This window comes from Grampus griseus, assembly GCF_964374135.1.
Source record: "Grampus griseus genome assembly, chromosome: 2".
NCBI classification, from domain to species: Eukaryota; Metazoa; Chordata; class Mammalia; order Artiodactyla; family Delphinidae; genus Grampus; species Grampus griseus.
The window spans coordinates 14,005,553-14,030,883 of record NC_139018.1 but is presented as its reverse complement, the minus strand read 5'-3'; the positions used below and the strand labels follow the sequence as shown (position 1 = coordinate 14,030,883).

Here is a 25,331-nt window from a genome sequence, read left to right as displayed (position 1 = left end):
GAGGTTCCTTAAAAAACTAAAAATAGAACTACCGTATGGCCCAGTAATCCCACTACTGGGCATATACCATGAGAAAACCATAATTCAAAAAGAGACATGTACCACAATGTTCACTGTAGCACTATTTACAATAGCCAGGACACGGAAGCAACCTAAGTGTCCATCGACAGATGAATGGATAAAGAAGATGTGGCATATATATACAATGGAATATTACTCAGCCATGAAAAGAAACAAAACTGAGTTATTTGTAGTGAGGTGGATGGACCTGGAGTCTGTCATACAGAGTAAAGTAAGTCAGAAAGAGAAAAACAAATATTGTATGCAAACACATATATATGAAATCTAAAAAAAAAAAATGGTTCTGATGAACATAGGGGCAGGACAGAAATAAAGATTCAGACATACAGAATGGGTTGAGGACACAGGGAGGGGGAAGGGTAAGCTGGGACGAAGTGAGAGAGTGGCATGGACATATATACACTACCAACTGTAAAATAGCTAGTGGGAAGCAGCTGCATTGCACAGGGAGATCAGCTCGGTGCTTTGTGACCACCTAGAGGGGTGGGATAGGGAGGGTGGGAGGGAGACGCAAGAGGGAGGGGATATGGGAATACATATATACGTATAGCTGATTCACTTTGTTATACAGCAGAAACTAACACAACATTGTAAAGCAATTATACTCCAATAAAGATATTAAAAAAAAACCATAACAACAACAAAAAAGCCACATTGGACACAGCACAAAGGAGAACAGACACTGCTGAAAATATACTGAGAAACATGGTGAACAATTTGAGCAAAAGAAATAGAAATTAAACAATTTAAAAGGACTTCCAACATAAGCACAATCAGCATTTTCAAAGAAAAAGAATGTGATTCAGAAATGTTAATGTTTGGACTTCCCTGGTGGCGCAGTGGTTAAGAAACCTACTGCCAATGCAGGGGACACAAGTTCGAGCCCTGGTCTGGGAAGATCCCACATGCCGCGGAGCAACTAAGCCCGCGAGCCACAACTACTGAGCCCACACACCACAAATAAAAAATAAGTTATCTTTGGCTACGTTGGGTCTTCGTTGCCGGGCACGGGCTTTCTGTAGTTGCGGTGAGCAGGGGCTACTCTTTGTTGTGGTGCGCCGGCTTCTCCTTCCAGTGGCTTCGCTTGTTGCGGAGCACGGGCTCTAGGCGTGTGGGGTTCAGCAGTCGTGGCTCGTGGGCTTAGTTTCTTTGCGGCATGTGGGATCTTCCCAGACCAGGGCTCGAACCCGTGTCCCCTCCATTGGCAGGCGGATTCCTAACCACTGCGTCACCAGGCTAGCCCCTAAATTAATTAATTTTTTAAAAATGTTAATGTTCAATCTATTATATGTTTTTATTCAAGGACAATGGCTCAGATAAACATTGTTGAACATGGAAGACACCAGGGAATATAGTTCTTATGAACCCTACCTAGAGGATAGACTTCAGCTTAGCAGAAACTATAGCACAAAGCCTGGAGGTGAGCTTTGAATCCATTTAACTATAGAACTAAGATTTTTTTTAAAAGGTTATGATAGCAGAACAGGTTATGAATATTACGAATACTGACAATATACATATTTTTTAAAAACCACGTTGCTTTTATTCATGAAATAATCGCTATAAGTAAACACCACCAGAGTAGTTAGCCAACAATTCACAAACTTTATAAACATATCTCATTTACTTCTTGTAAAGCCCTCAGATTTAATGAATGATACTCCAGTGTTTCTATCAAGTTACAAGATGAAATGATTCTTTGATGTCTTATGCTTCAAGTCTGTCTTTCTGGAAGGTTTGTTTTGGGTGTTTAGTTGGTTTTATTGTTGTGGTTGGTTGGTTTGTCTTATAAAATGAAGGTGTGATATGAGCAAGTATCACAAGCCTTCTGGAAAGAGACTACTCTTGGTCCTAGAAGTTTCTTTGGGAAGAATCCGGCAATCTAAGAATTGAAGATTGTGAAAACTTCTTTCATCATTCAAACCACAGCTGACTCTGGTCGTATTGGAAGTCTCCCTCTCTGGATGCCTTTTTATAGTGGTCTTCATATATCAGCTTTCTTCTGAGTAACTGTGAACCTGGGAATGAACTCCATTCACACTTAAATGTGAATTAAGTCAAAGCTATTCAAGCTTCTCACACGGTGTCTAACCTTAGAAACATTATGTAATTTGCATCATCACTAACGGCCCCAGCAGCTGCTCTTCTTTTCCTCATTCTTTCTTTTTTTTTTTTGGCCACGCCGCACAGCATGCAGGATCTTAGTTCCCCGACCAGGGATCGAACCCATGCCCCCTGAAGTGGAAACGCAGAGTCTTAACCACTAGACCACCAGGGAAATCCTTCTTTTCCTTATTCTTGAAAATTATTTGTACCACTGAAACAGAGACATGTGGAAGTTAGACATCTCTGTTTCTCTGGCCAACTTCAATTTACACTCAGAAGAAATATTTTTCTCTCTTTTGGTGTCACAACTTCATTTAATTCTTATCATGCATCATTTATTCTGGCTTAGGGATTGTGGTGCTATAAATAATAATACAAATGAGACTTTAAGCAGGGCATGTTCAGTTAGCTAAAATGCCTTGTTTGGCTGTTTACTGTAGTAGTCTCTAAACGGTTTTGATCGCAATCCTGGGAAGTACAAGATTTGTGGGCATATGAATATATTTATGTATAGATTATACGGACATGTGCCACAATATTAATGTTATGTTCATTATAAAATGTAATACAGAAATTTCTAAGTAATTAAAGGTAAAAACATTTTATTCATTAATGGCAAATGACTTTTTGCCATCACTTGAAATTATTAATAACATCTAACAAGAACAATGTGATTTCACATACTTTATTATTTCTGAACATCTCGGTTGAATCCTTTGTGATTGAGCAATTTGAAGTTCAGTTTGTTTTACTATTCGGTCTTAACGGCTGTCAGAGAGACCTCACAAAGGTATGTAGATCTAAATGGGAAAAGGGTATCATGACACCGAATCCCTGTTTTTAATTCCATCCTCTGATAATGAAAAAGCTTAAGGGTTTTTTTTTTTAATTAGTTTGTTGGTATTGTTAATTGAAATTCAGCTAATAAATATCCATCACTCCTGATACCAATTAGTTGCTCTTGAAAACTTATCAAAGCTACTGAATTTTTATACTTTTAAAAACTGTGCTCTCAAACCACTGAAACTTTTCTTTTGAATTTTTATTTTATTTATTTATTATTATTATTATTATTATTTTTAGAGGATGATTAATAAATTTTATGGATTATCTGGGCAGTTATGTGATTAAAAATAAAATAGTTTACATTTATTGAGTTCCTACTGTTTACCAGAAACTGTTCTAAGAGTTTCATTTACTTTATAATAAAAATAAGCTCTTATGAGTTTACTTTAAATATTTTACATTTTTTTAAACATCTTTATTGGAGTATGATTGCTTTCCAATGGTGTGTTAGTTTCTACTTTATAACAAAGTGAATCAGTTATACATATACATATGTTCCCATATCTCTTCCCTCTTGCGTCTCCCTCCCTCCCACCCTCCCTATCCCACCCCTCTAGGTGGTCACAAACCACTGAGCTGATCTCCCTGTGCTATGCGGCTGCTTCCCACTAGCTATCTATTTTACGTTTGGTAGTATATATATGTCCATGCCACTCTCTCACTTTGTCACAGCTTACCCTTCCCCCTCCCCATATCCTCAAGTCCATTCTCTAGTAGGTCTGTGTCTTTATTCCCGTCTTGCTCCTAGGTTCTTCATGACTTTTTTTTTTTTTAAACCACTGAAACTTTGTACGACTTTTTTCACCAGATTAGAACATTCCATTTTTAACTTATTAAACATGCAGGTATGAAGGTTTCAATAGGCGTACACATTTTTTAAAACAGAATCACATTGCCAAATGTCTATTTTCAAAAATGCTCTCCCAATAACGTAGATTTCTTTTGAGAAGCAGTTACCTTCCCACTCACTGTTAAAAGACTGCTTCTATCTTGAATGGCTATATTTAAGTGGATTTTTCAAAATTATACATGTGGTACAAGGGGGCACCTCCTGAAACCATTTAACACAAAAAGGTCAGCAAATTTGGACACTTGTCTTTTTAAATTTTATTTATTTATTTTTGGCTGCATTAGGTCTTCATTGCTGTGCACGGGCTTTCTCTAGTTGCGGCGAGCGGGGGCTACTCTTCGTTGCGGTGCACGGGCTTCTCATTGCGGTGGCTTCTCCTGTTGTGGAGCACGGGCTCTAAGCACGCCAGCTTCAGTAGTTGTGGTGCGCAGGCTCAGTAGTTGTGGCTCGTGGGCTCTAGAGCACAGGCTCAGTAGTTGTGGTGCACGGGCTTAGTTGCTCCGCAGCATGTGGGATCTTCCCGGACCAGGGCTCGAACCCGTGTCCCCCACATTGGCAGAAGGATTCTTAACCACTGCTCCACCAGGGAAGACCGACACACGTCTTTTTGTAAAAGTAAAATGAAGTAATTCTTTTTGTGAAAAAACCACCAGCATGTGGTAGAAATACATTGACTTTGATTACTCTTCTCATCACAAAATGTGCACAAAGATGCTACTATATTTTAAAGGTCTTGATGTTCTGGAAACACCTAAGTAATACTGGCCTCAGGCACTTTGTCTGTGCCTGGCTTGAACTCCTTTGCTCTTCAATAGCTTGCTCAATAATCTGCTTGCAAATGATGCAGCAAAAGAATTTCATATATGTCACTGTTAATGACAGTGAGTGCAGATCTTTATTTCAAATAACCTGCTTGATAATTCCTACTGAGCAGGGCTGGCTTCCGGTCAGATTTCACGAAATTACTTTATCCACATGGGAACACCTGCCAGATGTCCCCCAGTATCTGTTCTCTCCTTCTTCCTCAGTATCAGAAACTCCATTTGAGTGCACATGACTGCCCAAAGCAGGGACTACATTTTCCAGACCCACCTCCCCCTTGTAGCTATTCGTGGCCTTGGAACTAAGTTTTGGTCACTGCGATGTAGGAAGAAATAATGGATAGCCTTAAAAGGAGGGGCATATCTTCTGCTCCCTTTTGGCCTACCTAGCTGGAATTCAGGTGTGATGGCTGAAACCTTGGGAGCCATCTTGAAGCAAGAGGGAGAAGCCAGATGCTGAGGCAGCCGAACAACAAGAGGGGAGGAATCTGGGTCCTTCACAGCTGTGCTGCCATCAAATCAGCCCTGGACTCTCCTGTGTTTACTGCTCTCTTTTTTGAGCTTTGTTGTTCTGGGTTTTCTGGCTCTTACTGCTGTATGAAACCCTAATTAACACACCTGGTAACAGGGTTGATGAGGAACTCATGTTAGCAGTCAGAGAAGAGGCAACTCTGCAATTTTCTCTGCAAGCATGTGCTTACACTATTCTTACTACTTTCAATCTGCAGTTTCCTAACGGAAACTGCTTTTAAGCCACTTGCCATTTTGTCAGAATTAGTTTATAAAGAAAACATAATATAGTCTTTAAATCTACTTTATCAGGTGTGTGTGAACTGCAACATGGGTCTATAACTTTGAAAACAAACGAAGGAGGGGCCACCACTGATCAACCCAACTCTACTCTCCAGACGACTCAAGGACCATTTGTAACCCATGTCTGATGGAATACAGACCATGGGAGAACACCAGCATCCATATTAAATATTAATAAAGCTTCGGGGGGGGAGGTTGGTCAATACATAAATATACAAAGAAGTTCTACTTCCTTTCTGCTCCTCTCCACCCCTACTAACAAATGATTTTTGCACCTTCCTAGTATACAAGCACTCCACCCACTTTAGAGCCCACTGTCAAGGTGTAGATGGACTAATAGCTAACTATAAAATTCTCTCCTGGGGCTTCCCTGGTGGCACAGTGGTTGAGAGTCCGCCTGCCGATGCAGGGGACACGGGTTCGTGCCCCGGTCCGGGAAGATCCCACATGCCGCGGAGCGGCTGGGCCCGTGAGCCATGGCCGCTGAGCCTGAGCGTCCGGAGCCTGTGCTCCGCAACGGGAGAGGCCACAACAGCGAGAGGCCCGTGTACCGCAAAAAAAAAAAAAAAAAAAAAAAATTCTCTCCTGGATCATGACAATATGCTGTGAGATGAAAATGTTTACTAGCGAAAAATAAGCATAAATGAGTGTTCTCCATAAAATTGAAAACTTGTAAAAGCAAATGGTAAATCAAGGGGTGGGTTATACATAAAGATTTTGGCACCTTACCTGAATACCTCGAGAATAATCCTTTCCGATAACTTGGGAGCCACCTGCTTAAATGCTTTCTTGAAATCTTCCAGAGTTAAATATCCATGATCTATTTGAAAACAGAATACATAATATTCACACACTTCTATCAGCCCCATGAACTGCTATTTCAGCCATAACATATGCATGAGACTTTAATCTATTAGTAGGAGAAAAGCAGTAAATTATAGTTGATTTTACATATAAGGTAATCTGAGATTGTCTTGTTGGAAGAATTTGAGAATCTAGTAATACTCTCCCTCAGTACAGCCCCAGATGCTCCTGCAGGTTTCTTCCAGCCCCATGATTTGCTGATTCCCTGAGTCCCAGGTAAAGGACTAAGGGACAGACACTGCAACAATGGCATTAGGCTTCAAGTCTTTGTGAATTGCCAGAATAATTCATTCTTCAAAATTCACATTTTTTTCTTGCTTGGTATTAGAACTATATTATTATTTAGAGGAAAACCATTACAGAAGCCAAAATACTGAACCTGGACTCCACAAGTCTTTCAACCCTGTGTTCTGTGGGGAGGGGGTCTGAAGCTACTCCTCTGGGCCACCCCAGCGTGGGAAAACAATTCCTCCAATTATGTGTGGGTCAAAGGAGGAGTCGGAAAAAAAGGCCTCATGTTCTCACAAACTTCCATAAGTAGCTCTTCACCTATATCCCCGCACGGCCAGCCCTTCTGTTGTCCCCATTACACTGCAGGCAAATCATAAGTATTGTATAATTATATAACTGTAGATATTATTTCACCCATCGTAAATGTCAAGAATTTAAGATTGTGATGGAGAAAAAAAAATGTACACCAACGTCTAAGGTAATAGCTAACGAATACAGTAAAATAACCTTCCAAGTATATTATTTTAGTTACTGAGTATGTTCCCATTCACAGTTCCTTAACAGCCATTTTTTATATCAAAACACTTTAAAGATACTTACAGTGCCTGTCAAAAGCTGTGAAGATGTGTCTTATTTCATTCCGATATAGTTGAGCTTCCTTCTTTTTCCTTACAATGTCTAAAAACTCCTTAAGTAATATCCCTAAAAGTTGGAAAAAAACAATTTACTTTCTTCCTCTTTAAGAAGGAAACAAAACATAAACGGAAAGTGATACCACCACAAACAAATGTTATCTTAATTTTTGGTGAGTAGTATTTATTCATAAAGGTCTCTAAAGTTGAAAAGACATTTCCTTAAAAGCTAAGTAGACTCCACATTAGCAATCGATGGCAAAAAGGATAGACACTTTCGGAGCTCACTGAGCTCTTCCCGGAGATAAAAGACGATGACCTCGAAAAAGTATGACACTCTTCCCTCTGACAGATCTAACAGACAGGCCCGAAACTACTTATAAAATAAGGTCTCATAATTTTCTTTCCTTATGCGTCTTTGATCCCTTTTTTCCTAGCCAGATGTCATTACGACAGGTTTTTTTCCAGCTGGGAGATCGGGGCGAAGGAGTAGTTTCTCAAAAGTCAATACCAACTGCATACCGCAGATAAAGGTGGAGAGAACATTCCATAAACAATAGCGTTGGCACTGTCCCCAGCCTTAGCTACCTCCCATGACTGTTCTGTAGCCTCAGGCTCTGCTTCCTGTGATTCTCATAATAAAAGAGCTCAGCATGATCATATGAGATTGGATACTGTGCTTACAATGTCTATTAAAATGAATTCTAGGGCTTCCCTGGTGGTGCAGTGGTTGAGAGTCCGCCTGCCGATGCAGGGGACATGGGTTCATGCCCCGGTCCGGGAAGATCCCACATGCCGCGGAGCGGCTGGGCCCGTGAGCCATGGCCGCTGAGCCTGAGCATCCGGAGCCTGTGCTCCGCAACGGGAGAGGCCACAGCAGTGAGAGGCCCGCGTACCGCAAAAAAAAAGAATTCTAATGTGATCTTTGTAGTAGGTTTAAAGAATGCAGCCAAGAATTTAAACATTCTAGTGAAATGAGTCCTAAATATCTAAAAAGAGCAGTTCGTTTTTACAAGTCAGAATTTCCATTTAAAAATGTATCACTGTTTTAAAAATAGCCCCAAATCACACAATAACCATGTGCTAATTTTTAAGAACTTGCACCCTTTCCAAAAGGGAATATTTTGGTGAGGTATACTGAACTATACACATTTCCCGAAATAGTTCCGATGGTTTTTTAAAAAGTAGAAAATAGTTTTCTTAATTTTCCACATTTTTCTTACTTGTAGTTAAAGATTCAGAAATTTAAAAAGTCCATCTATCTTTATGTGTTTATAAATGATTCTCTTACAACTCTTTAGGACCCACTGGGTGCCAGGCACTGCATTAAGCTCTGGGAATAGAGGGGAAAAGAGAACACACACGATTCCAGTGCCAAGGGTCACTGGTCTAGTGACACAGACGGTGATGATACAGATTCAATGACAAACGTACACATAATTACAAACTGTGGCGTGCGCAACGAGGGGAAAACAGGAGGGTATAAAACGCGTCACAGAAATCCTCCCGTAGAGCAGACTCTGGGGAAGGAGAGATCTCACAGAGGAGGTAATAGATAGGCTAAGACCTAAATGATGAGAAGACACCAACTGGCTAAAGGTGGGAAGAAGAGCATTCCAGGCCGTGGAAAGAGCACGTGCCAAGGCCATGGGGTGGGGAGTGGGAGAAGTGAAAACAGGCCACAGTGGCTCGAATGCGATGAAGATGGCGCTGGTGAGGTGGGCAGGGGCCCGAACGCATAGCCCCTCATGGGCCCCGGGAAATAATCTGATTTTTATTTCAGTTGCGATAGGAAGTCAATAAAGTTTGAACTGAGAAGTGACATGATCTGATTTAGATTTTGGAAAGATCTCTCTGGCTATTGTTTTGAAAAAGGACTGGGGAGATAGCAAAATATAAAAAAGGAGACTCGTTAGGATCCTACTGGCAAGAGATGTGGTCACGAGGGTGTGGGCAGCGGGAACGGAGGGCAGTGGAAGGTTCCAGACATACTGCAGAAAAGATGGAGGGTCAGACGTAGTGCAAGAGAAAGAAGATGTCAAGAATAAGCCCTAGGTTCTGGCTTGAGGACTAGGTGGTTTGAGGAGTCATTTAAAGAGATAAGAAAGACGGGGGGAAGCAGGATGGGGGGGGTGCTGAGATGGAGTTGCAGTTTGGAGATGTAAGCTGTTTGAGGCTTCGGAGAAAACCAAGAGCAAGAGTCAAGAAAGCAGCAGCAGGCGTATCTCCTGGCACCTACCAGAGTGCTTGGCATGTGCTTGATAAATACGCATTGTATGGAATTAGCGTTTCCCCCATGGCAGTGGAGGATGTGCAGTGATGCAGCTCCATTCTCATTGGGTCCCATGGTAACTATTTGGCCACACGTCTGCCTGAGACACACTGAGGGAAAGTACTGCCTGTTGTCAAAATTTATCCACACAATATTCAAACCTAAAATTACCACTTCACAAAGACTTTCCATAATTCTACTGCCACCACATTTCATACGCAATGAGAAATGCATTACCTGTGTCCACCCCTGGAGTGAAAGTATGTTCAGAACATTCTAATCCCAAGCAGATACCTGCTTGTAGGAGGCATTCCTCACATGTTTGTTGAATAAGTAAATAAAATCACAGGAAGACGTTATTTCTAGTTTTCAGCAAAAAGCGTTAAAATGTGTTTTAAATGCTCTTATAACTGTAAATTAATGCCAAAAAGTAGGTCTCTATTTATTCACATATCCAGCAAAATCGTCATTTTAGAAACCCCAATTTCTTAATACCTATGACACAGTAAAAAACAAAATTCAGAGGAAAAGGAAATGAATACATAATATTTGTTCTTCGTTTAATTGCATCTGATTTCGGGAAATGGTAAGAAAAACAGCACAGTTCCATGGTTCAATGTGTGATTCAGATTCACAAGAAAAAAAAAAGTGCATGAGTGGTGAATGATATATTTTAAACCACATATTCAGAAAACTCATCCGTATTTGGGTCTATAAAGTAGTCAGGTCTTTTTTTTTTTTTTTTTTTTGCGGTACGCGGGCCTCTCACTGTTGTGGCCTCTCCCGTTGCGGAGCGCAAGCTCAGCGGCCATGGCTCACGGGCCCAGCCGCTCCGCGGCATGTGGGATCCTCCCAGACCAGAACACGAACCCGCGTCCCCTGCATCGGCAGGCGGACTCTCAACCACTGCGCCACCAGGGAAGCCCAGTAGTCAGGTCTTTATTTCATATCTTGGGGGATAAAAAGCACATGTTCTTTAGTGTTCCCTAGGAGAAAATATATGTGGATTTCAACTATATGTTTATTACCATTTAAAAGGAAGAAACCATCTAATAATGCAAATAACTCTATTTACATAATCAAGTTCACTCACACTATTTTCCCACAGGCTCGGATACCTTATTTTTTAAAGTCAATATTAAACGACGTAAACATATCTCACTGCCCCATCCCCATCCCCTTGTCTTAATCTTCGATGGCAACACATACAAATGCATTCAATACCATGCAAGTCCCTTTTCTAAAAAGGATAGAGAAGTTTCCATTCAGCTGAGCTCTCATGTTGTAGTAGTATGATCACTTTCCAAAGCCAAGGCATAAAAGGTTTGCTATTCCTACAGCTCTGTAATGCAAACACATTAATGTAAGTTTTATATGTTTTACTGCTGTTTAAATGGCCTAGAAATAGAGTTCCTACTACTAGCTCCACCTGCTGTCACAACATTCAAACCTAAAATTACCACTTCACAAAGACTTTCCATAATTCTACTGCCACCACATTTCATACACAATGAGAAATGCATTACCTGTTTCCACCCCTGGAGTGAAAGTATGTTCAGAACATTCTAATTCCAAATACGAGGTTGGGTCTTCTCTGTAAACTGTCCCAGCAATAAAAGTTACCTAAACACACTTTGCTGTAGCTAGACGTTGGGATCACAACAGGAACCACGTAGACCTATATGTTTATCTGTGTTCATTATTAATCTGCAGAAGGTGTTTAGAAGTTGCCCGGGTAGCTGGACTCTACCAGTAGTTCTCTGACTTTGTTTTAGCTGTAGGAAAGGTTCTTCTTTCTAAAACAGGAACGCCCAGTATGTAGAGATGAAGGCAAAGCTATTCGGTTTGCAGTGAGGTGGGCTCCTCATTGTTCCCTCTCCAGCAGTGCCTCTGCAAGTGCCCCCCACAGGACACAAGACTGAGGATCATGCCTCAAAGGCCACTGGGACCAATGATCTTTACGAATCCTTCCAGACTCTGCAAGTCTGTGCATTTTCCGTATCACTGAAAGCACTCCCTTCCATTTTATAAACTACTCTTGGCGTAATGGACTCTTCGTGTTCTATAATGAATATATATATTTTTTACTTTCCAATCTACTTAATACATGTGATATAGATATATCATATACAGAAGTGTTATCTTTTCCCCCTTTTTTGTTTTTAAGCAATTTCCTAGGAAGGTAATCATCTTTCACCACAGGGGTGGATATATTCAAAAAGTCCAATAAAACTATATAAATTTTCCCTCGAAAGTTGTTTTTTTTCTTTTTTTTGTGGCTCACAGTTCTAAGCTTCAGGGTCAGTGTGTACAGAGAAATCCTCTTGAAAATGTAGTCATCTAGTTTCTGGCTATCACAGCGAGCTTAAATTAGAAACTGCAATAAACCTGGGAGAATGAAAGAGAAAATAATAAAAATGCCAAGTGTTTTAGACTGTAAGTCTGGTCCTGGATTTAGTAGAAAAGAGAGGGCTCACAGTCATTGGGCCATCTATTAATTTTTCCAGGGATTGAAAATGCCTAAAAATGAGGGCTTAAAAGGATTAAGTGGCCTTTTAAAAGGTATAATACAAGCCTTTTCTAGTTTGAGAAATAAAATTCAGATTATGACTTTTGGAGGTCATGCAGGAAAAAAAAAAAGGATAGAATGTGTTTGCATAAAAAGATTGTAAGGACAGAAGGGCTTTCGTGGCATCAAGAGCAGTGAGTTGTCACAGTAAGATGGGTAAGTAAATTCAGAGGACTAATATTTTCTTCCAGCTACACGCATAAGAGTAGGGGCATGAAGAGAAAAGAATCCACCTTAATGGAAGAAAGCAAGTTTTACTCTATCATTGGGAGGGAAATGAGGAAGAGTAAAAACAGGTTACAGTGGAATAGAGAATTCTGAACCAACGAAACCTTATTCCTACCAAACGTGGACAGGAATCGTCATCTTTTTTTATTATGCACATCTCCTGCTCATAACCCTTCAAAGGTTCCTCAGCGATATCAGTGCAAAGCCCCGATCCCTTATTCTGGAATTTAAAGCTTCACTCTTCCTTCCAGGTAAACTGGTCCTTATATCTTCCCCTCTCCAGCTCTCAGCTTCCATCAGGGCTGCTCGCTGGGGTGCAGCTGGCTTGCGGCTCGCACCGCACTCCCCGCGGCAGCACGAGAAAGCAGGACTCCACGGGGGCGGGGGCTTCCGTTTCCGGCAGGACTTGATACCAACACAGGGACAGCTGAGGAGCACTTTGGGCCTGCAAATCTGAGGGGGGACCGGCAAAAGGGTGCGCTGTAAAACGGGGGGCAGGGATCTGAGAGAAGAGGGTGAGACGCTTGGGGGTAGGGGGTCTGTAGGAGAAACCCCACAGGGCGAGCATGCAGGAAGAGACCCTGCGGAGAAGAAAGTGATGGAGGGACCTGTGATGGAGGGCGAGTGGTGAGTGATAAAGCCCCTCCTCTGGACCATTAACAGACACCTCGGCAAAGTCTCCAGGACATGACAGGCAACATTTGCATGGGTGTGGACTGTGCAGGGAAGTCTAAATTTGCACGGAGTTCTTCATCCACGCTGGCACCAGCAGAGCACAGGCAGCACCAGGAGCTGGAGGACAAGCTCGCAGCTGGCATCTGCCTTTATTCATTCTCCCTGTTCTCCTCTTTGCTTCTCCACCTTTTGCAAACCCCACCCAGCCTTCCACATCCGGCTCTGGCCCACACCTCGGGCAGGAAGGGAGTGCCACTCCCTTCGAAACCCTTACAGGTCTTCTTGTCTATTGTGTTCGTGTGACATCTGGCCATCACAGAAGTGACAATACTTCTTTAATCTTCCCTATCAAATATGACATTTTTAAAGAGTGTCTTTAGGTCAGTGTCTAATTCTTTTTTACCCCTACAAGGAAACTTACTCATCATCTTTAAATGGGGAATTAAATACATTAATTGAGAGGGGAATATCTGTGGGCGATACCACAAAATGGTCCTATGATTTCAAGATAAGGTAAGTATAATGTGTATGTGTTTCCTGATGATAGAAATGAACAAAGAAGTCAACTGCAATCTGAAGTCAAACAACAGCCTGCTACACCTGCTATACTGTGGCCTCAGTTCCTTAGATAGGGGCCCAAAACAACAAAATATACACAAAACAAATACAAAAAAATGTGTTTACAATGTAACTTAGAAGACTAGAAAACAGACATTTAAATTTAGGAAAAGAATACTTTTATAGTCAACTATCTGGCTCAAAACAACTCAGCCAAGATAGCAATAAATAAAAGCCATTAACCTCATCATCCACAAATTATTTTTCAATTAAACTGACCCTGGATAGCATGACTGAGTCAAACAGTCCATCATCACCATTGTAATGAATCAATCTCTTTGATTTTTCCATTTTTTAAAGTTGCAGGTTAAAAGTAAGCTCCTGGAAAGCTTTTTTATTTCTAAGTATGAAAGTAAAATATGTTCACTGTATTGAAAGGGCAACAATATAAAAAAACAGAAAGAAAGGGGAGAAAAAAGCATGATCTAATCACCCAGTGGAAACAAAATTCTGATATTTTGTTCTGTTTTTTTCCCTCAAGCATATTTTATATAGACCTGGGATAAAAACACACAGAGAGCTGTGTGAGAATGCAGTGGGGCGATGTGCATTGGGCAGATTAAGCAAAAGTCTTATACATCTTAGCTGTTGTTATTCATATAAAATGCTCTACGATTTATCCCACAATGAAGTCAAACCATCTGAGATGACACATGGTCTTGCCCTTCAAAGAACTGCCCAGACAAGTTTGGCATTAAACCACTGGTCTATGCTGAAGAAAGTTCAAGAAACGGCCTTACAGACTTCACTGTTGTGTTTATTGAACAGTTTGTGGACATCAGTGTCCACTTACTAGTCTCTCCTCCACGAGACATCGTGGGGGAAATATCCCACATCAGGGAAAACTATGTCTCTCTAGAAAAGGAGTTTCTGTGGTGTGGATGCTGACTTCTGCACTTGGTTGTGATTCCCTGTTTGATCTGGACACTCAGTAGCTCGGAACCAAATTTGACATCAGCCTCTAGCGGCTGCACAGAACCTTGTGATTTGTGTTTTGTGTACTGACCCACTCCTGATTTCGACTCATTCATTCATTAAGTTCCCAGGACAATGAAGACTGGCCTCAGCTCCATCAATATGATCCATGACACTATTAACCTCAAGGGAAGGGTTTATCAAATGGTTGAGAGGGTAAGCTTGGAGATTACACTACTGTGGTCTGCCACCCTGCACAGATTACTTAACCTCTCTAAGCTTCAGGATTGTTTTAACTTATAAAATGGGATAATCCTAACATAGAGTTGTATTAAATTTAACAATCCATGCATAATACTCATCACAGAGTCTGCACATGGTAAACACTCAAGGAATCAAAGCTATAATTATTATCTATAATAATAATAAATACTGTAACACATGTAAACGTATCTTATAAACCAATAAAGAACCATCAAATGCCAGGATTAAGATCTTTTATTCCTCTCTGGAGCTCAGTTTCCTCATTTTAAAAAAGGAAATATATGACTGTTTTCTAGGCTCTTCTAGTTGCAAACTTCTTTCATTTTCTATAGTTAGAGGAGATATGAAATGTTCTATACCCTTAGAGAACAGAAATAAAACCCTCTAAAATTAGGTAGCAATAGTGTGTATTGGAACCAATCCCAACACTGATCTGCTGCTTCCTTAAACAAGTGGCTTGATTTTTTTCCCCCCTATTAATATAAGTCCTTGTTCCTGGTGCCTAAACAGTTTTTGCTGATACTCACGTGCTTGTTAAGTTACAGGCATTAAAAATGTCATTAACACCTTTTTGCTACTCATTCTGGCTGCCCTCAAATTCTCCCAGTGTGACTTCTCTTGAGACATCCTAGTCTTCTAATGGCTTTGTCTTAACTTTTCACTTTTTAATTTTCACAAGGAACCTCTACAGAAACGACCCACCTTTTAGAGAGACCTTGGGAAGCAGGGCCTGGGCATCCAGGTTTAGGTACTGTATGAAATGTGTGCATCGTCAGGGCTCTGCCCAGTCAGACTCAATCCAGGATGTGAGTCTGGACCTTCCCCCAGGAAGCTGGGCAGCAAATGGGCTCTGTGTGGAGGGTCCTTCGGGGTTGCAAGCTAGAGATATGGTACAACCTTGTCTGGATGTAAGAAGAGCTACACCTAGTGGGAGAATTCCCAAGTCACAGCTACTCAGAAGAACTCTGGGAAGTTGATTACCTGAATTAATAGCTCCCAGAAAGCCAAGGCCCACCTTTCAGTTCTTCAAGATCAAAACATTAAGGAGAGAGATAATATATTTGGTAGAATAATCTGTGTATAAACTCTCTTCGATAATATATTTGGTAAAATAATCTGTATATAAACTCTCTTCCTGTAAGAAAAATAACATGTAAATGTGACTCATGTCACTGAAAGGGAGAAAAGAAGGAGCTGGTCTGAAATTGGTTCACTACTAACAGTCCTAATGAAAAAATTTTATGTTAGCAGCATTCAGAGTTCAGCAGTGACTTCCTGCTAAGATGGCTATTTTACTCTTTCCCTGGGATGTCTGTGGTCTTGAGTCTCCCCTTTCAAGGGGACATGAACTGAAGGTAAGTCTACTCCTTTAATCATGAAGAAAGTGATGCTTTGAGAAAATTAATCTGCTGTTGATATCAGGGCCAGAAGAGGAAGGGAAAAGCCTGGAAGCTTGTAGACTACGGAAACCCCTTCCACAGTAATTCTGGAGCAAGGTACTAAGCACCTACACTTTGACCTCGTTCCTCCAACCCGATCTTCCCTTGAATTTCTCAGATGACTAATTTACTTTGTAACCTTTTGAAATATACTTAAAAATTAATTATTAGGAAAAGATGCTGTGACAGGAAGCATCCTAATGATCTGATGGGGAAGTGGATGTGAGAGTACCTATAATATCCCTGATATTAAATGCAAGGGATGTGATACGGGAGCAGGTCCCAGAGCACATCACCAAAGTCGGAAAGCCCTCATAGGGAAGCCTACTTTCAGCATCAAAAACTCCAGTTCTGAAGCAATCCTTAGACTATTATGAATTTGAGAAAATGTCCCATACTAAGGCAGTCTTCATTATACATAAGAGAACTCAGGTGTGGGATAGGCCACATGAAGGGAATGTAGAGAACCTCATTCAAAACCTAAAGCTTTAATGTACATCAGAACTAATATTAAAAGGAAGCTCCATGACTGCAAAAATGTAAGAACTGTTTCTGCAGGAAGTCCAAATCCAAGCATTAGAGAACTCAGGAAGGAGAGGAAAGGTTCATGAAATTTACAAAATATCTCCAGCCTCAAGTCAATCCTCTCTCAAACATCAGAAAAAAAGAAAAGGCAGGGGAGGAAACTAACAACCGCATACTTGGAAGATCCTTTTGCCACAGACCAGTCCTCATTTTATATCAGAGCACTCACACTCAAGAGGAACCTTTAGAATGTAATGAAGGTGGGAAAGAAAACCTTCTGCCAGAATTTACCCTTCAATGTACATCAAATTACCCGCAGAGAAACCATATGAACGTAACACATGCGTATAAGTCATATCTTACTAAATGTGAGCTAATACACATGGGGGGAAAACTCAGGATACTGAATGTGGAAGGTTTTTTCAGAAGTCAACCTTTATATCAGAGAACTCACTACACCTGTAAAGAACATGGGTAACCTTTCTTCCAGAATAACACCTGTCTGTACATCAAAGAACTGATTAAGAAAAGAAAACCTTCCGTGTGAAGTCAAATCCCTAATTCAGAACCAAAGAACACACATAAGGGAGAAAATCTCCGGGAATAATGAATGTGAGAGTGCTTTTGGCAAACTACATGTATTTATGTAGAAACACTACATAAGCAAGAGCAGCGTAAGACATGCATCCAGACAGAATCACTCACTGACTCTCAGGGGACTCCTAAAGGAGAGAAACCCTAACAATGCAAAAAATGCGGGAAATCCTTCTGCCAGAAGACAGAAATCTTTATAGACTGGAATATTCACATAGAAACCCAGAGAAAATATGTAAGGAAGGCTTCACCAAGAAGTTACAACCTAAACTGAACAGCAAAGAAACAACATTTGAATACTTTGAAAGCGTGAAAATTTTTAACATGAAATTTAAAGCCTGGGGAAATTCTATCAAGTTAGGGAGTATGTCAAAAACAACTTCTCCTAGCAATAATATTGTTCGAAAAGTCATGTTTAATATGTGATACCAAGCCTGTATCCAAAAAATAATCTAGTAAACTCTTCTGTAAATCCAAAATTTATAAATAAAAAGATTTTTAAAAAGAAAAAAGTCAAGCCAGTCTAAAGGACACAGGAGCCAGCTCAAGGAGGCACTCAATGGCCAAATCTGTGGTAAGTGGAGCACTAAAATAATTAAGTAAAGTAATGAATTATAAATCATTAAAAACATACAAATTTATGAGTCCATACTGATAAAAGAGAAATAGATTGATCAATCAAGAAGACGGGAAGTCTCTTGCTTATAGTAAAAATGCCAAGGGCTAACTGAAAGAAGCACTGGGATTATAAAATGATTACTTTGCAATCATATGGCAAAAACTGGATCAGACAAGAATCATAAATGGATACCAAATCCAGGCGGAAATTTTGATGAGAAGCAGAATATCTGCAACATCGAACGTGTCTCTCCACAGGCTGCTGATTAGTTGCAAGGGAAGAAAATATAAAGAGAAATAATACAATGGAGAAATCCGACAACGTCATGACTGGTGATAAAATTAGTATCTACAGGAGACAGACAGACATTGTGTGCCTCCAGATGTGGCACCCTGAGAGCGACATATCACCCAAATAGGATTCTGGCTGAGGGTGCTTAACCTCGAACCTACTTACAGAGAAACGTCATGCAAACACAAGATGAGGGCTGTTCCTAAGAAAAGGAAACCATGAGGGGTGGGCTATTTCCTCAAAAATATCAATGTTGTAAAAAGGCAAAAAAAAAAAAAAAAAGGGCTCCCCTGGTGGCGCAGTGGTTGAGAATCTGCCTGCTAAAGCAGGGGACACGAGTTCGAGCCCTGGTCTGGGAGGATCCCACATGCCGCGGAGCAACTAGGCTCGTGAGCCACAACTACTGAGCCTGCGCATCTGGAGCCTGTGCTCCGCAACAAGAGAGGCCGCGACGGTGAGAGGCCCGCGCACCGCGATGAAGAATGGCCCCCACTTGCCACAACTAGAGAAAGCCCTCACATAGAAATGAAGACCCAACACAGCAAAAATAAATAAATTAATAAATAAATAAATAAATAAATAAACAAACTCCTAACCCCAACATCTTCTTTAAAAAAAAAAAAGTCTCTAGAAATAGCCCAGATTAAAGGAGCCTAAAGAGACATGATACCAAGGACTAATTCCTGTATTAAATGAGGAAAGATGCTAATAAGAACATAATTAGATCAAGTGACAACATTGCAATATAGACGGTAAAGCAGATAAAGACAAATATCAATATAAACTTATGATGGGTGTGCTGTGGTTACGGACAGCTCAGCGAGAGGATGGAGAAGAGGCAGAAAGTGCAGAAGAGAAGGTAGATGGGGTAAAATATGAACAGTAAGTGAATCTGGCTAAAGGGTACACAGCTATTCTCTGCACTACTTTTATCTTGCAACTTTCCATAAGCCTCAAATTACATCCCCCCAAAAAGGAATTTTTGAAAAGCCAATTCAGCATGCTCTGGACCCTATCTCCTCCAACAATAGGTAGTTATCTCTCTGTCTCATTTGCCTTTCCCCTCCTCACTAGATCATTCTGCTAAGCTTAGAAACATCTTCTTCATGTTCCAAAAAAAGGCAAACAAAAGCAAAGCAAACAGCTCTTGATCCACAGCTACTGGACCCACTGAAAGACTTATCTACTCACATTGACACTTTGCCACTTTCCCTTTATCTTCAAACCACTGCAGCCTGGCCTCTGCCCCCATGACGTGGTGACACTGCTCTTCCTAAAATCACCCGACACCCCTGGGTTGCCAGCTCCATGGATCCTCTTCAGTTCTTTTGCTACTTAACCTTTCAACAGCATTGGACACAGTTGACCATACCTCTTCCCTGGAATAGTCACTCCTCTTGGCTTTTGATTAAATACTCTTGATTTTCCTCTGGCCCCTGTGCTCCTCCTAAGTCTCCTTTGCCATCTCTTCATCCCCTACCTGACTTTTAATGGTTATAGTTCCTACAGGTCTCAGTCTACACTCTCCCTCAAGGGGTCTCATCCACTCCCATGGCTTCAAAACCATCCAAACGCTGATGACTCTCCAACTTATTTCTGTGGCCCAGATCTTTCCACTGAATTCCATACTCATACAGCTCAATTGCCTTGACATCATCGACCAAAACCTCTCAAACTCAACATATTCAAAACTGAACTCTTGCACTCCCCAAACCCTAAATCTTCTCCCCCAGTCTTCCCATTTCAGGAAGTGCCACTTCCACTCACTCAGCTGCTCAAGTCAGAAAACCTAGATCATCTGCGGGATGATGAAATTATCAGCAACATTTTTTCTTTATGCTTTTCAGTGGTTTAAAAATTTCCTACAATAAACATACACTTGTGAATACATTAATTAACTAAAATTAAAAGAACCAAGCCTCGTTCTTTTTGGGTAATCAGAAACAAAACAAAGATTTGCTTAAACATAATGCTTTATAGCCTCTACATTTGTTCTTAGTTGTAGTTTCATGAATGTCTAAATAAGAGTACTAAAAATGAACTTTCGCATTACCGGAAGTGTTTGGATCTACTGAGGACATCACAGAATCAGCTTCTATCTAGAAAAGAAAAAAGCATAGGATATACAATTTCATCAAATGTTTTCACAGTACAAGTTCTTAATTCCTGGGGTGCGGGGAAGGAATGTATTTTATGAGAAACCAACTTTGTTGAATCCAGCAGACAAGTAACATCACAGGACAGCTATAATAGTCATTTTTCTCTTCTATTAATAAGATACCAGATGCTGATCTACTACAGACTCTGATGGCCCCCAAAACTTTACTGCATTGACCAAAACAGTTTATCATATAAAATCAACTTGACTGTCACATATACAGAATAACCTAAAAGGTAACATTTCTGTTTTAGACAAATACAAGCAATTGTTACAATGGGCTCTATGGGTTTAAAATTTTTTTCCTGACTGTAATAGTAACATGATGTAGAAAACATGAAAAATATTTTTTAATTATGAAGAAAAACATCTAAAAAACCAGCCATCCAGTGAAAACCATTGTTAACATTTAGGCCTAGTACAGCTTTTTTTTTTTCCCCCTCCATGCATTTTTAAACATATTTGAGAATACACTATATATTAAGTTCGGGGACCTGCCTTCACTGAATATTAAAACGTAAGTGTTTTCCCACATTGTTAAGAGAGCTTTATAAACATCATGGAATTAGAACCTTGGCAACATCTGATGTAGCTTCTCCACCTTGGATTCCATGCCCTGCACTTCCCTGGTTCCTCCTGTCCCTCCCAGACAACCAGTTCCCAGTGCATCTTCTTCATGGAGTCCCCACCGACCCTTAAATGTGGGTACGCCCCCCATGTTCTCCCCTCAGGACACTGCCCTTCACACTCCACATACTCCTTTTGGGCAATGCCAGCTCGGTCTCATGCTTTGAGCTACCACCTGTGAGGAATCCCAAATCTATCTCTAGCCCTCACCTCTCCACCCAACTTCAGATTCCTACATCTAAGGGAGGTGGCACAATCTGAGAGCAGATCTTTACCACCATCACCTCAACACCCAGCACAGCACTTAAAAAAGGAATGCACTTGGGGTGCTTCTAGCCTCCTCGAACTTAACATGCCCCAATCCGAACTCACTGCCTTTCCCCCAAACCTACTCCTTCTCAATTTTCTTATTTTCTTATCCCTTTAGTCCTGTTGTCACATCACTCTGATACGGCCACCACATGCAACCATGAATCACCAAGGCATAACTTCTCCCACCACCACAAAGCGCTCCCAGACACTTCATATCAGAGTCTACCTCCGCTGCTCTAAATGATGCCCAGATTCCTATTAAAGTTACCACAGAATTAGACCCTTCTCCTTGCCCTCCTCCCTTTCTGTTCTTAATCTCTTCTCTATCTTAGTATTTATCAGAGTTTTATAAGTCTCTCTACACTAAACTGTGAACTATTTCAAAGTAGGGTCTATGTTTATTCACCTTTATATTTCTAGCAACTAGCAAGTGCTCCTTTTATTAAATGGGAACACAATAAATTTCATTCTGTAAACATTTTCATGAATGCAGAAGTGATTTATTATTTTAGTGCCTTACTGCTTCATGACCTGCATTCAGTAAATATTTCGTTTGCTGAAAAGCAATGTTTAAAAATAAAACCCCAAGTTGAATGAGGTAAAATGGCACTAGTGGGCTCTACGTTTTTTAAGGATATACAGTTGTTTCAATGTCACTTTTATACATACTTCTATGTATGTAAACATATCTTCACAGTTTACACTTTCATTTGTATCTGCTGGGCTGGATTAAGCTTTGTTGTGATTGTGACCAATATTCAGGCCACGTGAGCACATCTTATCACATCACCAATTCGTTGTAATAAATGTTCAATGTACACCAAAACAAAAAAACAAAAAAAAAACCCCAAACCTCAACCTATTATAAGAGGAAAAATCTGTTAAATTTCACAGAGGGAATACATTAAGTGTCACTTAATAAAACTTCATGATTGTTACAAATAATCGTTAAGTGTATAGGTGATTTGCTATATCAGTATTTCACTGTTTAGCGATCTGCAGTAAACAAGCATTTCCTTTGATTAAAAAATAAAATCCGAAACCTCAACCAAAAGTAAAAATCTGTTAAATTTGATGGTGTGTATGTATGTATGTTACCATATCTCTGTACTTGTCATTAAATTCCTCACTTACATGTTCTAAAATTAAAATCAAGTAAGTAGATCCAAAAGTGATAAAGGTAGAACGAGACCAGATATCTTTCCAGCTGAACCTGGGTTAAATTCAATGCTTCAAAAGCTGAGTCCACTTAGCTGACCTGCTCTGGAATTCCAGCTGAAATGACTGCAGGTTAACAGGAGAGCTGCAATGTCTGGGAACCAGCCCTGAAGCTCCATAATCAACATCTCAGTAACTAAGCAACCCCTAGCAGTTGAACCTACCTGGGTGGTTCATGGGACATATTTATATCAACAGAACATATTAACAGTGAAGTAGTAATACATTTAAGCATAATGAAGAACAGAGAAGTGGGACATCACGTGGTCCCTGGCTTTATAGGGCCCGCAATCTGACAGACAGGTAGAGCCCACTCATAGGCAACAACTGGGCCAAAGTCGTTGCCCAGCCACTTTGTCTAACAACAGCAGGAGGGATGACATTCCAGGCAGAGTCCTGAATGCTCCCTCTGTTTGATGCCTGCAACTGAATTTCTTAAACCTGGCCAAGATCTTGCCCCTGATTAATTCCAGTTCAGCAGCTTAACAAGAGGGATCCATCACTAGAATGGATGTAACAGACAAGAGGAGCAGCACAAGGACAGGAGGCATAGGAAACCTGTCCTACAAAAATGGGAGATTCACTGAAGTTCAGCTCAACTCTCCTTAATTAGTGCAACCTTTCCTGGAGAGCAATGCCCAACAAAATTTCAAATGTACCTAGCACTTGTATCTCTAGGAATTTATTCCACAGAGATATATCCACAAGCAGAGATATAGTTATAAGAGAATGCTCACGGCAGCAATATTTGTAGGAATGAAAAATAATAGAAACAACTGAAATGACCAAAACAAGGAAACTAGCTAAAGAGAATACTAAGCAACTATTTTTTTAATGTGGTGTGTGTGCTTTTATGTTCTTCTATTGTGAAGTGAAAAAAGCAAGTTAAAATAAAATAGGCATACTATGCACCCACTTTTCAATACAATGCTAGGCGTGTTTGTCAATACATAGGAAATTTTGGGATGATACACAATAAACTGTTACTAATGGTAACTCCTGAGGAGTGGGACCCTTTGGTAGGGAGGGAGGGGATTTTACACCCAACTTTATACTTTTCTGGACCATTTTAATTATTTGACTATGTAAATGCATTATTTTCATAATTTAAATGGAGCAAAAATTTTTTTTTAATTTAAGAAAAACAATCCTGCATGTCACTTCCTCTGTGAATTCCTTCTGTTACCAACATCCCACTCCCAGGCTTCCCTCTTGGAACCTCACTAGCATCTCATACTTAATATTATTAGCAGCCTGGTGACTTAGTCTTGATGGATTCTAATTCATTCCTGAGTTGGATTCTTAAGACAAAAGTAAAATTCAGCACTGGACACATCTCTGAAATTGCTCAAAAGGCAGCGGTTTGCTTCATAAACATCCTAAGCTAGCCCTCTGCACTTTATTTAGAATCCATCCACTATTGTATTGTCAGCCCAGTCCCCAAATACAAAAGAAAGTTCTACCTTGGAGGGCTTGTATCCAAACAGCATTACAACAGCAATTTTAAAGTCCTCTCTGCTTAGATAGCCTTTGTTTTCTTCATCGCATGCTTTAAATACCTAAAGAACAGCAAATATCTTCAGTTAATAAGACAGAAACGTTTGTTCTATTATTACTAACTTATATTAAGTTTAGACCTCCCAAACCTAAAACTTAGCCAAGAGTAGGGCTGGGAAATGGAATTTCATTATCCTAATTTTAATCCTCAAGAAATCTTAATCTGCTAGGACTTCCCTGGAGAACCAGTGGTTAAGACTCCTAGCTTCCACTTCAGGGGGCACGGGTTCTACCCCTGGTCGGGGAACTAAGATCCCGAATGCTGCCCCCAGGACCAAAAAGAAAAAGAAATCTTAATGTGCTAAAATTTACTCCCCCCAAAAGTGCAAACGACTTAATCGCTGGGTTAATTCCTTTAAACCATTCGAATAAGTTCTACCGAAAGTTCAATCCTAGAATTGGGAAGGTGAGGCAAAAGGCTGGCTTTGAAAGGCGGGAGGAGAGATGGAGATTACAGCTTGTTATACACAGACTATGTCGCGGAGAAAAGAAGGAGTTGGAAGTAGAACACTGGACAGGGATCCAGAAGCCTTGCAGCCCTAGCCTCGGTCATTAACCATCACACTTTGGAAGGACAGTCCAGCCCCTATATGTGCAACAAAGCTGAGTGAGAGCCAGGCGGGGTGACGGAAGTGAAAGTCCCGGGTCAAGTTTAAGTCCGAGACAGCCCTCCGGGCACTTACTTCCACCCACTTCTTGTGTTCCGACTGGCTGGCTTCCCACGTCCGCGGCCGGGCCCCGGCCTGGGAGAAAAACATCGCGACAGCCACACGGCAGTCGGGACGCCTGAACTCGCGACCTCTGCGGCCTACTCCCGGCTTGCAGCGACAGCCCGCCAAGCTCCCCGCAGTTCGGGAAGCTGAACTTGGCCGGGTACCTCCAACGTCTTCTCCCATTGGACGGCCTGCGAGCCACTGGCGTTGACCCCGCAGCTCTATTGGCCAGAGACTTTGTTTAATAACGTTTCCTTGGAACAGCCTATGGCGGAGGGGCTTCCAGGCCCGCCCCCAGCCTTGGCTCCGCCCCTCTCGCCCCTTAAACTCCTGGCGCGCGGCTATGGATCCCGCACATCCAGGTGCTGTTTCAACGTGTCCTGCATGATTCTTCTCATTTTCTGCCCCCACACCTTGTAGTAAATTACTTTTGATAATTTTGATCAATGGCACTATGCTAAACATTATAGGAGACACAAAAAGAGTGTGAACA

The 25,331-nt window shown here is 40.9% G+C and overlaps 1 protein-coding gene across 6 annotated transcripts in view; it reads right to left on the bottom strand.

Annotated features, from left to right (window-relative positions):
* EFCAB11 (EF-hand calcium binding domain 11) overlaps window positions 1-24,990 on the bottom strand; it is a gene marked incomplete at its 3' end in the record, with an annotated part of 152,657 nt that extends 127,667 nt beyond the window's left edge. For 3 of the 6 annotated variants that reach the window (XM_082648741.1, XM_082648738.1, XM_082648739.1), the window contains exons 1-5: window positions 24,809-24,990; window positions 24,032-24,127; window positions 20,307-20,352; window positions 7,213-7,314; window positions 6,247-6,337 (exon numbers count right to left, since the gene is read on the bottom strand). In XM_082648741.1, the coding sequence (XP_082504867.1) occupies window positions 6,247-6,337; window positions 7,213-7,314; window positions 20,307-20,352; window positions 24,032-24,127; window positions 24,809-24,883 (410 nt within the window). In that variant the 5' untranslated portion in view covers window positions 24,884-24,990. Of the gene's footprint in view, window positions 1-2,233; window positions 2,317-2,366; window positions 2,399-4,160; window positions 4,487-6,246; window positions 6,338-7,212; window positions 7,315-20,306; window positions 20,353-24,031; window positions 24,128-24,808 lie in introns of those variants that run through there. The other 3 variants (XM_082648740.1, XM_082648742.1, XM_082648737.1) reach the window with 3 other exon arrangements.
* Window positions 24,991-25,331: the final 341 nt, after the last annotated feature.